This window comes from Octopus bimaculoides, chromosome 9, assembly GCF_046866305.1.
Source record: "Octopus bimaculoides isolate indiv1 chromosome 9, ASM4686630v1, whole genome shotgun sequence".
Lineage (NCBI taxonomy): Eukaryota > Metazoa > Mollusca > Cephalopoda > Octopoda > Octopodidae > Octopus > Octopus bimaculoides.
This window is the reverse complement of record NC_142936.1, coordinates 57,630,380-57,643,728: the sequence shown is the minus strand read 5'-3', so window position 1 is coordinate 57,643,728 and position 13,349 is coordinate 57,630,380. Positions and strand designations below refer to the sequence as shown.

The following is a 13,349-nucleotide window of genomic DNA, read 5'->3' as shown; positions in this document are numbered from 1 at the left end:
TTATGTACAGGTCAACATTGATGGGGCATAATTATGTTCAAATGAAATTTCATGATCACTCCTGTCTTTTTTCAGGCATAACATCTTCTAGATTATGCTGTCTAGATTGTGGTTTAAGACTGCTATTTCTAGCTGTTTAAGCAACCAAGTAGAGGCTCTCTAATTGTGTCAATGAAAGGTTGACACATTTGTTGATCACAAGAGAATCCATCATGTGGGTTTTTCCCCCACCACTGCTTGACAACTGGTGTTGGTGTGTTTACATCCTTGTAACTCAGTAGTTTGGCAAAAGGGACCAATAGAATAAGTACCAGGTTTTAAAAAAGAAAAGTACTGGGGTTGATTCATTCGACTAAAAATTCTTCAAAGCAGTGCTCCAACATGGTCACAGTCTAATTACAGAAACAAGTAAAAGATGTATGATAAAAATATAGTGAAGCTCATTGTCATTATCATTATCATTCTGGTAGAATTGTTAGCATGTTGGGCAAAACGCCTTGTGGCATTTCATCCGTCTTTACATTCTGGGTTCAAATTCCACCATGGTCAACTTTTGGGATCAATAAATTAAGTACCAGTCAAATGCTGGGGTTGATGTGATCGACCATCCCCCTCCCTACAAATTCCAAGCATTGTGAGTACAGTAGAAAGGATTATTATCATTATCATTTTATGTCTGTTTTCTGTGTTGGCATGGGTTGGATGGATTGTCATATCACAGAGCCAAAACAAATTCAGGGCACTTTCTATGGCAGGATACCCTTCCTAACACCAACAACTTTATAGAACGAACTGAGGACTATTTTTTTTCTCTCAGCAGCAGCACTAGAGGGATGTCATGTTCTCAACAAAACTAAAGAATTCTCACAACCTTACTTTTTACAGAGTGTATTGGGTACATTTTTTGTGTGACACCAGCACTTAGGAGGTTGCCATTCTCTTGTCACAACTAAAGAATGCTCACAACCACATCTCTGCTCAATGACCAGAAGTAAAGAACATCATCATCATCATATGTCCATCTTCCATGCAGGTATGGGTGGGAGAGTTTGACAGGAGTTGGCCAGCTAGAAGACTGTGCCAAGCTATTGTGTCTGTTTTGGCATGGTTTTTATGGCTGGTTGCCCTTCCTAACACCAACCACCACTTAGAGTGGACTAAGTGCTTTTTACGTGGCACTAGCATAGGCGAGGTCAGTTTTTACAGTTGGATGCCCTTCCAAATACCAACCACTTCATAGTGTGAGCTGGATGCTTTTTACATGGCGCCAGTACTAGCAGGGTCACTGAGTAACTTTGCAAGATAAGGAATTTTGGAAGGGGAGGGAGCATTGGAGGAGGTGATCTTGAGTCAGATGATGAAAGATATTCATGAGAAGGATGTGTGATAAGAGGTGGAATGATAAGCTATTTAAAACTATGATAATGTATGTATCAGTGGTGTTAAATTGGTAGGTTACATCATCATCATCATCTAACATCTGTTTTCCATGCTGGCATGGGTTGGATGGGTTGACAAGAGCTGCACCAGTTTCCAACCTGATTTAGCTTAGTTTCTACAGTTGGATGCCCTTCCTTACGCAAACTACTTTATTGTGTGTGCTAGGTGCTTTTAATGTGACACCAGCATGAGCGCTTTTGCATGGCACCAACATGAGCACTTTTGCATGGCATTAGCATGAGTGCTTTTACGTGGCACCAGCATGAGTGCTTTTACATGTCACCGGCACAAGTGCTTTTACATGGCACCAGCATGAGCACTTCTACATGGCACCAGCACAAGTGCTTTTACATGGCACCAGCACAAGCGCTTTTATGTGGTACTGGCTTGAGTGCTTTTTACTTGGCACCAGTACAGGACTCTTGCAGGCCAATTGTCCTCACCAGGGGATGCAGCCTTAATACTTCTGCTGTGGAAGACTTTCACTGCTTGTGTAATTGTGGACCCCCTTTGTCATAGACAAAATATGAGGTCTCCATGATTTCTTGCTGAACAAGCTTCACAGATGAATGTGCTGTACATTACTTCACTGTCTCCATCAGATTAACATTGCCTGTACAGATGCACAATGTGCCACTTGTCAGATGTTGAAATGATCATAGAGCAATGTGATGTGTTTCACTCAAGAACACAATGTACCGTTCATCAGGAATCAAAATCATGATTTTGCGATTATGAGTGTAACATCCTAACCACCAAGCCATGCACCCATGTAATACATGTCTAATCACAATTAACTAAAGAAATTTCCACTAAAGTGATTTCCCTCCAGAGTCTCATTTTAGTACCCTTTCTCTGTTATTCTAGGCGAATGGATCAAGGTGAAAGATCCTCGATGGGCATTGGCAATTGAAGTTTGTCTGAAAAGCCTCATCACTGCATTTTGCGTACATGATCATGATGATTGCAGTCAATTAGAGAAAATATTCAGGGAAGTGTCTCCAAAAAGTAAACCCCCATCATTTATAATTAGCCAATTCCAGGTGAGTACAATTTCTTGTGTTCTTTGGGTTAAAGAATGAGGTCAATTTTTTTATTAAAAAATTCCACACTTACATTTTTTTAACCTGTTAGCATTTAAACTGGCTGTATCTGACCCAAATATTCTACCTTGTTTTATGATAAAACTAGTCAGATCTGGCCTCTTACACTTGTCCTACAGTGTTATTCTAAAATAAACAAACACATCATCAAAATCATGAAGCTATGAGATAATCTGTGATTAATTCAATATATTGTGAATAAATAAGCATTACGTTTATGAATTTGTTTCACAAGATTCCTAATGTGAAATTGTGTGTTGAAACAGAAATTGTTATATTTCTGGATGGTCAATTAAAAAAAATTTTTTTTTTAAATTTATTGGCAACAAAAAAAAATGACCATCCCAAAATATAACAAAATAAGAATTATATTTCATAGAAATAAATAAATAAAGAAAGAAAGAAAATTTATAGAAATAAATAAATAAAATACAGCTCAAGAGTAACAACTGCAAGAATACTAATGGACAGAATTGGCTGCATCTTCTTTTCCTAAGTGTATTGTTCATTACTTCTTTACCAGGAATCCAACCGAGATGACATTTAACCTATTCCTGCTATTGTAGGAATACAACGTAACAGGATTAATGTTTCAGTTCATTGTGTTCCCAGTTGAAATCTTGCCAAGATCAACATTTCTAGAGGTGGTAGATTTACATAATCCTTAGAGTGCCAGACAAGATACTTTGCAATATTTAGCTACAACCGTTTACATACAAATTCAAATGCCACCAAGTTCAACATGGGGGTGGGAGTGGGGTCAATATAAAGTACCAGTCAAGTATTATGTTTGATGGTATGGATTACCCAACTCACCTCAAAACTGCTGACCTTGCACCTATGTTACAAACCTTTATTTTCTTCTGGCTTTCACTGTACACCCAAGCTCAACTGTATGTGCTTTCAGTATGTGCAGTATTTTTTACTTCTTTTTTTTTACTCTTTTGTATTATGAATACTTTAATATATGTGTAGAGTCTAGTAGTAGTAGTAGTAGTAATCCTTTCTACCATAGGCACAAGGCCTGAAATTTGGGGGAGGGGACTAGTCAATTACATCGACCCCAGTGTTTCACTGGTACTTAATTTATCAACTCCGAAAGGATAAAAGGCAAAATCGACCTCGGCGGAATTTGAACTCAGAATGTAGTGGCAGACAAAATACCACTAAGCATTTCGCTCAGTGTGCTAATGATTCTGCCAGCTCGCCACCTCAATAATAATAATAATAATAATAATAATAAACAGAAACAATTCCTATCATAGTAGGTGCCTTAGCTATAAAAAAATATTCAGACAAATACATAACAAAAACACCAGGACTTACAAATATATATAACATACAGAAAATTGCACTACTGGGCACTGCACACATCCTATGCAAAACAGTTTCAATACAGTAACCATAAGAGCATCACAGCAAACCACAGCACATACCCAAGGCACACAGAGCTGTGCTCGGTAGTGAAGTGAAAGCACGTTATAAAAATAAAACTACTGAACAACAATAATAATAATAATTGTTTCAAGACCAGTGTATTTACAGTATAACTGCATTGACTCCAGTGTTCATCTGATACATTTTTATCAAACCTGGAAGAATGAAAAGCAAAGTTGACATTGATAGCATTTGAACTCAGAATCTTGAGCCCTGGATGAAATGCACACTAAGCATTTTCGTCCACTGTGCTACCAATTCCACTAGTTTGCTTCTTTGATGATGACTATTATTATTATTATTATTATTATTATTATTATTATTATTATTATTATTATTATTATTATTATTATTATTATTATTATTATTATTATTATTATTATTATTATTATTATTATTATTATTATTATTATTATTATTATTATTATTTTATGTTTGACTTTTGTTTTGCATTTGTACAAGTTGGATCCAAGTCTCACCCAGAGACCTCAAGAGACAACAAGTTAGAAGTTCATGTAGGTGTTATGCCTAGGGTACCATATATTTGGATTTGTACAGTTTTGTTCAAGTGAATGTTTAAGAAACCATAAGAAAATTATGTTTGCTTTAAAATTTGAGATCACATAGACAGTATTTTACGTAGGATATGGGCAGTTCCCATGAGCACTATCTTTTGGACTTCAGCCATTTTGGGGTTTCCTGGTATCTGAGCTAGGTAGTAATCAGCCCGTTTCGCTGTCATTCCCAGGGCACCTATGACAATAGGTATTGTTTTCGTCTTCAGATTCCACATTTTGCTAATTTCTATTTCAAGATCTTTATATTTGCTCAGTTTTTGGTAGGTCTTGACAGATACGTTTATATCAATTGGGACAGTCATATCAATGAGGAGGCATGATTTTTGTCTGAAGTCTTTCAGTATGATATCTGGCCTATTTGCGTCTATCTTTCTGTCAGTTTGAATGGTGAAGTTCCAGAGGAGTGCAATGTGATCATTTTCAAGTACTGGGGGTGGTTTGTGTTCCCACCAGTTTTTATCATGGGGCAAGTCCAGGTTTTTGCATATTACCCAGTGAATATATTGTGCAGCTCTATCATGCCTGTTGAGATACTCTGTAGGCGCAAGCAGACTGCACATGGAGACAACATGATCGATGGTCTCATTTTGTTGTTGGCATATACGACATAATGGGGAGCTGCCGTTCTTTAATATGTTGGCCTGGTAGTTCTTTGTAGGTAGGCATTGATCTTGGGCTGCTATGATAAACCCCTCTGTTTCTGATTTCAATCCAGAGGCCATTAACCATTGGTGGGTAAGGGCTTTGTCAATATCTGCATTATTCGCTCTCTTTGGGTATTTGCCATTGAGAGGTTTTCCATGCCATTTTTCAGTCATAATAGCTAAGGCAGCAATTTTAGCACGGGTTTTCAAGCGCTTAGCTTTTTCTGTAGGTGTTTCTAGTTCGTCTAATTCTTGAATTTGTTGCAATTGGAATTCACTTAGATATTCCTTTGCCTGTTTTGTTACTGAGTAAGATGCTTTCTTGCTTTCATATTTTAAGACAAGTTTTAGCATCCAGTCCTCAGAGTTTTTCATATAGGTGTCTAGGCCAATTGTGGCTACCTTCATTGATAATGCCAGCTGTAGTAGTCCTCGACCTCCCTCTTTTCTTGGCAGATAAAGACGTTCTATATCTGCCTTAGGGTGGTGCATTCTATGCATTGTCAACAGTTTTCGTATTTTTCTGTCAACATTACATATTTCAGTAATTGACCAGTTAACGATGTTGAAACTGTAAGTCACGACTGGTATGGCTAGAGCATTGATCGCTTCGATCCTGTTTCTCGCGTTCAGCTCTGTCTTCAGTATTGCTCTCACCCTGCGATAACATTCTCTTCTGATCCTTTCCCTCATCACTGAGTGCTTGATATTGTCCCCTTCAATTACCCCTAGGTATTTGTAGCTCTCCGCTGGTTCTAACTCTTTTATGACATTTTGCTGGTCAAGGTTCACATTAGATGTATTTGTCATTTTTCCTTTGATAAAGATAGCTTTTGCACATTTATCAAGGCCAAATTGCATCCTGATGTCATCACTGAATTGTTTAACAATCGCTAGTAGGCCTTTGAGTTGTTGGTCATTTTTTGCAAAGTTGTTGTTATTATTATTATTATTATTATTATTATTATTATTATTATTATTATTATTATTATTATTATTATTATTATTATTATTATTATTATTATTATTATTATTATTATTATTATTATTATTATTATTATTATTATTATTATTATTATTATTATTATTATTATTATTATTATTATTATTATTATTATTATTATTATTATTATTATTATTATTATTATTATTATTATTATTATTATTATTATTATTATTATTATTATTATTATTATTATTATTATTATTATTATTATTATTATTATTATTATTATTATTATTATTATTATTATTATTATTATTATTATTATTATTATTATTATTATTATTATTATTATTATTATTATTATTATTATTATTATTATTATTATTATTATTATTATTATTATTATTATTATTATTATTATTATTATTATTATTATTATTATTATTATTATTATTATTATTATTATTATTATTATTATTATTATTATTATTATTATTATTATTATTATTATTATTATTATTATTATTATTATTATTATTATTATTATTATTATTATTATTATTATTATTATTATTATTATTATTATTATTATTATTATTATTATTATTATTATTATTATTATTATTATTATTATTATTATTATTATTATTATTATTATTATTATTATTATTATTATTATTATTATTATTATTATTATTATTATTATTATTATTATTATTATTATTATTATTATTATTATTATTATTATTATTATTATTATTATTATTATTATTATTATTATTATTATTATTATTATTATTATTATTATTATTATTATTATTATTATTATTATTATTATTATTATTATTATTATTATTATTATTATTATTATTATTATTATTATTATTATTATTATTATTATTATTATTATTATTATTATTATTATTATTATTATTATTATTATTATTATTATTATTATTATTATTATTATTATTATTATTATTATTATTATTATTATTATTATTATTATTATTATTATTATTATTATTATTATTATTATTATTATTATTATTATTATTATTATTATTATTATTATTATTATTATTATTATTATTATTATTATTATTATTATTATTATTATTATTATTATTATTATTATTATTATTATTATTATTATTATTATTATTATTATTATTATTATTATTATTATTATTATTATTATTATTATTATTATTATTATTATTATTATTATTATTATTATTATTATTATTATTATTATTATTATTATTATTATTATTATTATTATTATTATTATTATTATTATTATTATTATTATTATTATTATTATTATTATTATTATTATTATTATTATTATTATTATTATTATTATTATTATTATTTGGCAAGCTGGCAGAATCATTAGCATGCTGGACAAAATGCTTAGTGGATTTCGTCTGTCCTTACATTATGAGTTCAAATTCCACCATGGTTGACTTTGCCTTTCATCCTTTTGAGGCCAATGAAATAAGTACCAGTTGAGCACTTAGGTCAATGTAATCGACTGGCACCCTCCTCCAAATTTCAGGCTTTGTGCCTGAAGTAGAAAGGATGATTATTATTATTACTAAGGTGGTGAACTATCGGAACTGTTAGCATGCCAGGTAAAATGCATAGTGGTATTTCATCTCTCTTAACGTCCTGAGTTCAGATTCTGCTGAGGTCACCTTTGCCTTCCACCCTTTTGGGGTCAATAATATAAGTAGCAGTTGAGCACTGGGTTTGATGTAATTGATGTCATCTCTCCCCTGAAATTTTTAGCCTAGTGCCAAAATTTAAAACTGTTGTTGTTGTTGTTGTAGCAGTAGTAGTAGAAATCACTCTTAAATAAATAAATTAATCATTATTATTATCTCACTTGCTATTTACTCACCGTATTTTATTTTTCTTTCAGTCACATCTTTATGATGTTTCTAAGAATGTAAGTAAAAAACCAACATTTTTCTCTTCCTTAAATAGTGATTGAAACACCCTCATATCACACCCTACTATCTTTAAGAAAAAAAAAGAGAGAGAGAGAGAGAAAGAAAGGCACACAATTTAGTTGTAGGTACTCTCCAAAAAGATGGAGTAGTCATAGGTAAAATGCCTTTGATCATGATTGTCTGTTCAGGTATGTGGGCATGAAAATGTGGATGTTAAAGCAATGATGATAACGATATACAAACATTTATCATCATCATATTATAATGTATAACAGCTAAGGCAAATGCAATAAAATTTATAGTTCACTGAAGAGGCTTAACAAGTCAGAAACATGTCCAGAGTTATGTCTCGTATTTGTTGAAATTATTAAAAATTATATTATGCAGTATGCTCTTGTTGGCTTTTTAATACTCCATTCATTGTGTTAATGCTAAAACATTAATTAAAGTGAACAGAATTGTATGTCTCTTTCTGTGACAATGGTAAATAAACTGGAGAGTTCCAAAACTTACAGTAGAAGTAAGGAACTGGACAGCCAGCCTTGTGGGTGAGTTGCCCGGATTATTAACCCTATTGCCCTTGTGTCATTGTCAAACAATGTAAGGAAAATATATAAATATATTCAACTGGAAATGTATTCAGAAAAGAGTTTCAGTTTTTCTCCCTTTTTTAATACTTTGTCATTGTACATCAAAATTTTTATGTAACTTGTATCAATATTTTCAGACACCCAAAAATTGTCCCTATCCAACTATCTTGGACATGCTGGATATAAAGAAGGCTGTTGTTGGCAACTGTCTAATTGATCAGGTAATTAATTTTCATCTCTGATTGTTTTAATATCACAAAATGAACAAAAACTACTCACTGGATAGGAGAGGAATCAGATATAGTATGAAATTTTGATACAATATAAAGGACATAATGGAAATTAATATGCACAAGTCAAAATTTTGCAACACCATTACATCACATGAAAAATACATCACTTAAATGGCAGCCATTTTTGGCTTCACATGCCCGTACTCTTTCTAAAACTTGCTCCACAACATCCTCAAAAGTTTCAGACCCGACTTCTCTTATTTCTCTATTGATGTTCTCCTTCAGTTGCACCAGGGTCTCCAGTTTGTTGACATAAGCCCCCTCTTTCAGGTATCTCCACCAGAAAAAAATCCGAGCTAGTCAAGTCTGGTGAATGTGAAGGCCATTCAAAGTAGACCTCACACATGGTTCCAGCAAGATGAGTTTACATCCCACTATAATAATAATATGATTGCAGCATCATGTATTATTTGTTATGTGGTGTCAAAAATTTTTGTTATTTGAATCTGCAACTTGGTCACTGACAACATTACATTGCATCTCATATAATATTATGTTATTAGCAAAACCCATTAACTTCAAAATCACTAAAGTTTTAAGATACTTAAGTAACACTTATTTAATTTCACTAAATGTCATTAAAATTCTCTTATTTTTCAGCGAACAATAGAAAATATTATTTTAATTGAAGATGCTACTGAGGCCAGAAAGTTTATGAGAAGACATTCATTACAGTTTATAAAAGAAGTAAGTTTTCCTTTCTTTCTCCCAGCTTTCCATTCCAGCATTTATAACTAAAGTTTGTTGGTTCATATTATGGAACACTCTGCTCTTGTGTCTGTTAAACATTGTCAGTAAAAATACTGTAACTATTAGCTTATTGACAAGAAAATCCCCTAGATTTTGTCAGTTGAAACATTTCAATGAAAATAATTAAAGAGACAAAACATAGTATATTTTAGATTAGGATGTTTAGTTAACATTTTTATTATACCATATGTGACATGTGTATTATGTCTTTTTTCATAATATACATATATGATATTTGAATATTTTATGTCCATATTTCCACACTGGTATGGGTTTGATGGATACATATTTGAAGCAGTCTTTTACAGCTTGATGCCTTTCCTGTCATCTACACACATGTATAATATACATTTGACATGTATTATACACATATGTGAAATGTATGTTATTAATATCATTATCATCATCAACATCCGTTTTTCATGGGTTGGACGGTTTGACTGAGAACTGGTAAGCCGGGAAGCTACACCAGGTTCCAATCTGATTTGGCATGGTTTCTACAGCTGGATGCCTTTCCTAATGCCAACCATTCAGAGAGTTTAGTGGATGCTTTTTACATGCCACCAGCACTGGTGCCAGTTATGTGACACCAGCATCAGCCACGACTATGATCTCACTTGGTTTGACAGGACTTCTCAAGCACAGTATATCACTAAAGGTTTCAGTCACCTGTCACTGCCTCCGTGAGGCCCAACATTCAAACAGTGCTTTTTACATGCCACTGGCATGGGTACCAGTTACACAGCACTGGCATTGGCCATGATGACAATTTCACTTGGTTTGTCAGGTCTTTTCAAGCACAGCATATCGCCCAACATTCGAAGGGTGCTTTTTATGTGCCCGTTATGCAACGCTGGCATTGGCCACGACTATGATTTCATTTGACTTAATGGGTCTTCTCAAGTACAGCATATCACCGAAGGTCTCGGTCACTTGGTCATTTCTTCCCTGAAGCCCAACATTCGAAGATCATGTCTTCCTGGGTCTACCTCTTCCACAGGTTCCCTCCATCGTTTGAGTGCAGCACTTTGTCACACAGTTATCCTTGTCCATAGGCATCACATGATCATACCAGCGCAGTCATCTCTCTTGCACACCACATCTGATGCCTCTTATACCCAACTTTTCTCTCAAGATGCTTACATTCTGTTGTGCATGCACACTGAGATTACACATCCAGCGAAGCATACTAGCTTCATTTTTTACAAAGCTACGCATATCCTCATTGGTCACAGCCCATGTTTCACTGCTGTGTAGTATGGCTGTTTGCATACAGGCCTCGTACAATCTGCTTTCACTCTGAGAGAGAGGCCCTTTGTTACCAGCAGAGGCAGGAGCTCTCTGAACTTTGCCCATCTATTCTTATTGTAGCAGCTGTACTCTCAGAGTAAAGAATCTATCAACTACTAGTTTTCCCCACTGGCATTTGATGAAGTCTATTTTCTCTACATTTTTAGTGTTAATTGTACCTGTGCACCTTCCACACACAAAAACCATTTTCCTCTGATATTGCTGCACCTCTTCACTTTTATAATATAAATATAAATATTGCTGTACCTCTTCATATTTATAATATAAATCTATGACATGGATAGCTGAAATAATTGAAAAATTGTATAAGAACAGTTTTGTCTTAAATGTTCTCTGTTCTTCTATCCTTATTATGTCTTTAATTTTATTAATTTGTGAGATAAAGAAATGCAGAAAGCTTGGAATATGTGGATAATCCTTTTGTTACTGTTTCTGTTCAAATACACTACCATTGTTTTAATTAATTTTGAAAATAATGAAGAATTTAGTAAAATAACTTTATCACTATTAAACTAGTATTTGCAACATAAATTAACATAAAATTTTGATGGAAGGTTTAAATTTAGATCATTTTAAACCATAAGCCAGTATTGTAGAGCTAGGGGCAGTCCCAACAGGTTGGTATCAAAAGGATTCATGTGAGTTTGGAGAGTGATCACAGTGTTGATGATGAGAAGAGGTAAGGTTGCTGTGTAGAGTTGGGTAAGTTGGAGGTTGTATGGATGGTTTTACTTCTCTGGTTCAGAAGAGAAAAAGCTTTTGTGGTAGTGTAAAAGGCAGGTCAGAGAAACAGTGGTTTTAATGTTGCTGTATGAGTTTCCATCAGTGGGATGGACGACATCCATTTGAATGCAGCCTAAGATTTTTGGAGGAGTGAAAGACAGTATCATCTGAATAGGACTGCATTTGGAAGACAAGTGTAATATTGGATAGGAAAATCCGATCCAAGGGGTAAGAAATGTTAGGAGCTCATAGGTGAATAATTTAACTTGTATCAGACAAGGTTGGCTGTGCAATCAATGTCATCAAAAGTAATGATATCTCTTTTGGTAAAGATATCAAAGGTGAAAGATTCCTGGATAGTGACATAGGGAAGCACGTCTTTAGTAGATCTAACACTACAGAAGCCATAATGGTAGTGATTGAAAGAGTAAGGAAATTCATTCTATATCACCTTTGACAAGCTCAAAGTAAGGGAAATCAAAAGTTGTTGGTAGGCTGAGAGATGTTGCTGTCTTTGGGAAGAAGATGCAATACCAAGTGTCAATGATTGGTATAAATCTTTGCTGAAAGAAAAAGAATTAGATGAGAAGAGATAGCTTGAGAGAATATTGTTTGAGGGTAATGAAAGAGATATCTTGAGAATCAGCTGTTTTGTTGGGTGAAAGTAATTAGAGAATAACTTTGATTTCTTGCCTGTTTTGAAAATAAGAAATAAGCTTCATTCTGTTTCTGTTCCTTTTATTTAAAAAACACTGCTTTCCTTTTTTTAACTTGTCCATAGATGTCATATCTTTGAAATGCAAAAAAAAAAAACATCATTTTAAATATTCTGTTGTATTCTTTATCAGTTTTGTTCTCATTTTTGTTGGATTTTATATATTAAATAACATGGGAGCCATTTATTTTTTCAGGCATTCACATTAGAAGGTGACCAAATATTTCCTGAACCCAACTATCGTTATTATTCAAGTAACAGTAATCATTCCCAGTATCTATCAGCAAATATGGGAGATGTTATTACAAATTGTGAAAATCAATTAAAATCAAAGCTAGACGAGCAAAGCTTTATGCAAGAACGCATGAGCAACATATGTTCTTTGATGAATTCTAAACTTCAAGAAGAAAGAAAAGCTTCAAATGAGATTAAAAAACTTTGTGGTGCTTTACGCAAGTTAAATCTAGTAAGTAATTTTTCTTTTGAACCAAGTTGTCCAATACTTTGCTAATGAAATTAAGTATACAGAAGCACTGAAAAATTCATCAGGAATATGTGTGTGTGTGTGTGCATGTACATACATAGGTACATAAGGCACAAGAATGATTATGTGGTTAAAAAGTTGCATAGTTTTAGGTTCAACCTCATTGTGTGTCACCTGAGACAAGTGTTTTTACTTTAGCCTTAAGTTGATTTGTGAGTGAAATTTGGTGGATGGAAGCCGTGCAGAAGTAGCCCATCTTTGTGTTTTGTCTCTATGTTTTCACAGTGACACTGCTTGGGCAATGATGCTGTTTTCTCAGTCCTGCATAAGCAATACATCCCACAACTCAGTAGTCTCAAAATGTAAGATCCAGT

General features: G+C 32.6%; 1 protein-coding gene across 1 annotated transcript in view; it reads left to right on the top strand.

Annotated features, from left to right (window-relative positions):
• Positions 1–13,349, top strand: part of LOC106873121 (structural maintenance of chromosomes protein 6) — a 148,372-nt gene that overhangs the window by 49,766 nt on the left and 85,257 nt on the right. The window contains exons 14-18 of the mRNA XM_014920348.3: positions 2,308–2,483; positions 8,079–8,105; positions 8,837–8,920; positions 9,593–9,679; positions 12,688–12,957. Of these exons, the coding sequence (XP_014775834.1) occupies positions 2,308–2,483; positions 8,079–8,105; positions 8,837–8,920; positions 9,593–9,679; positions 12,688–12,957 (644 nt within the window). The remainder of the gene's footprint in view (positions 1–2,307; positions 2,484–8,078; positions 8,106–8,836; positions 8,921–9,592; positions 9,680–12,687; positions 12,958–13,349) is intronic.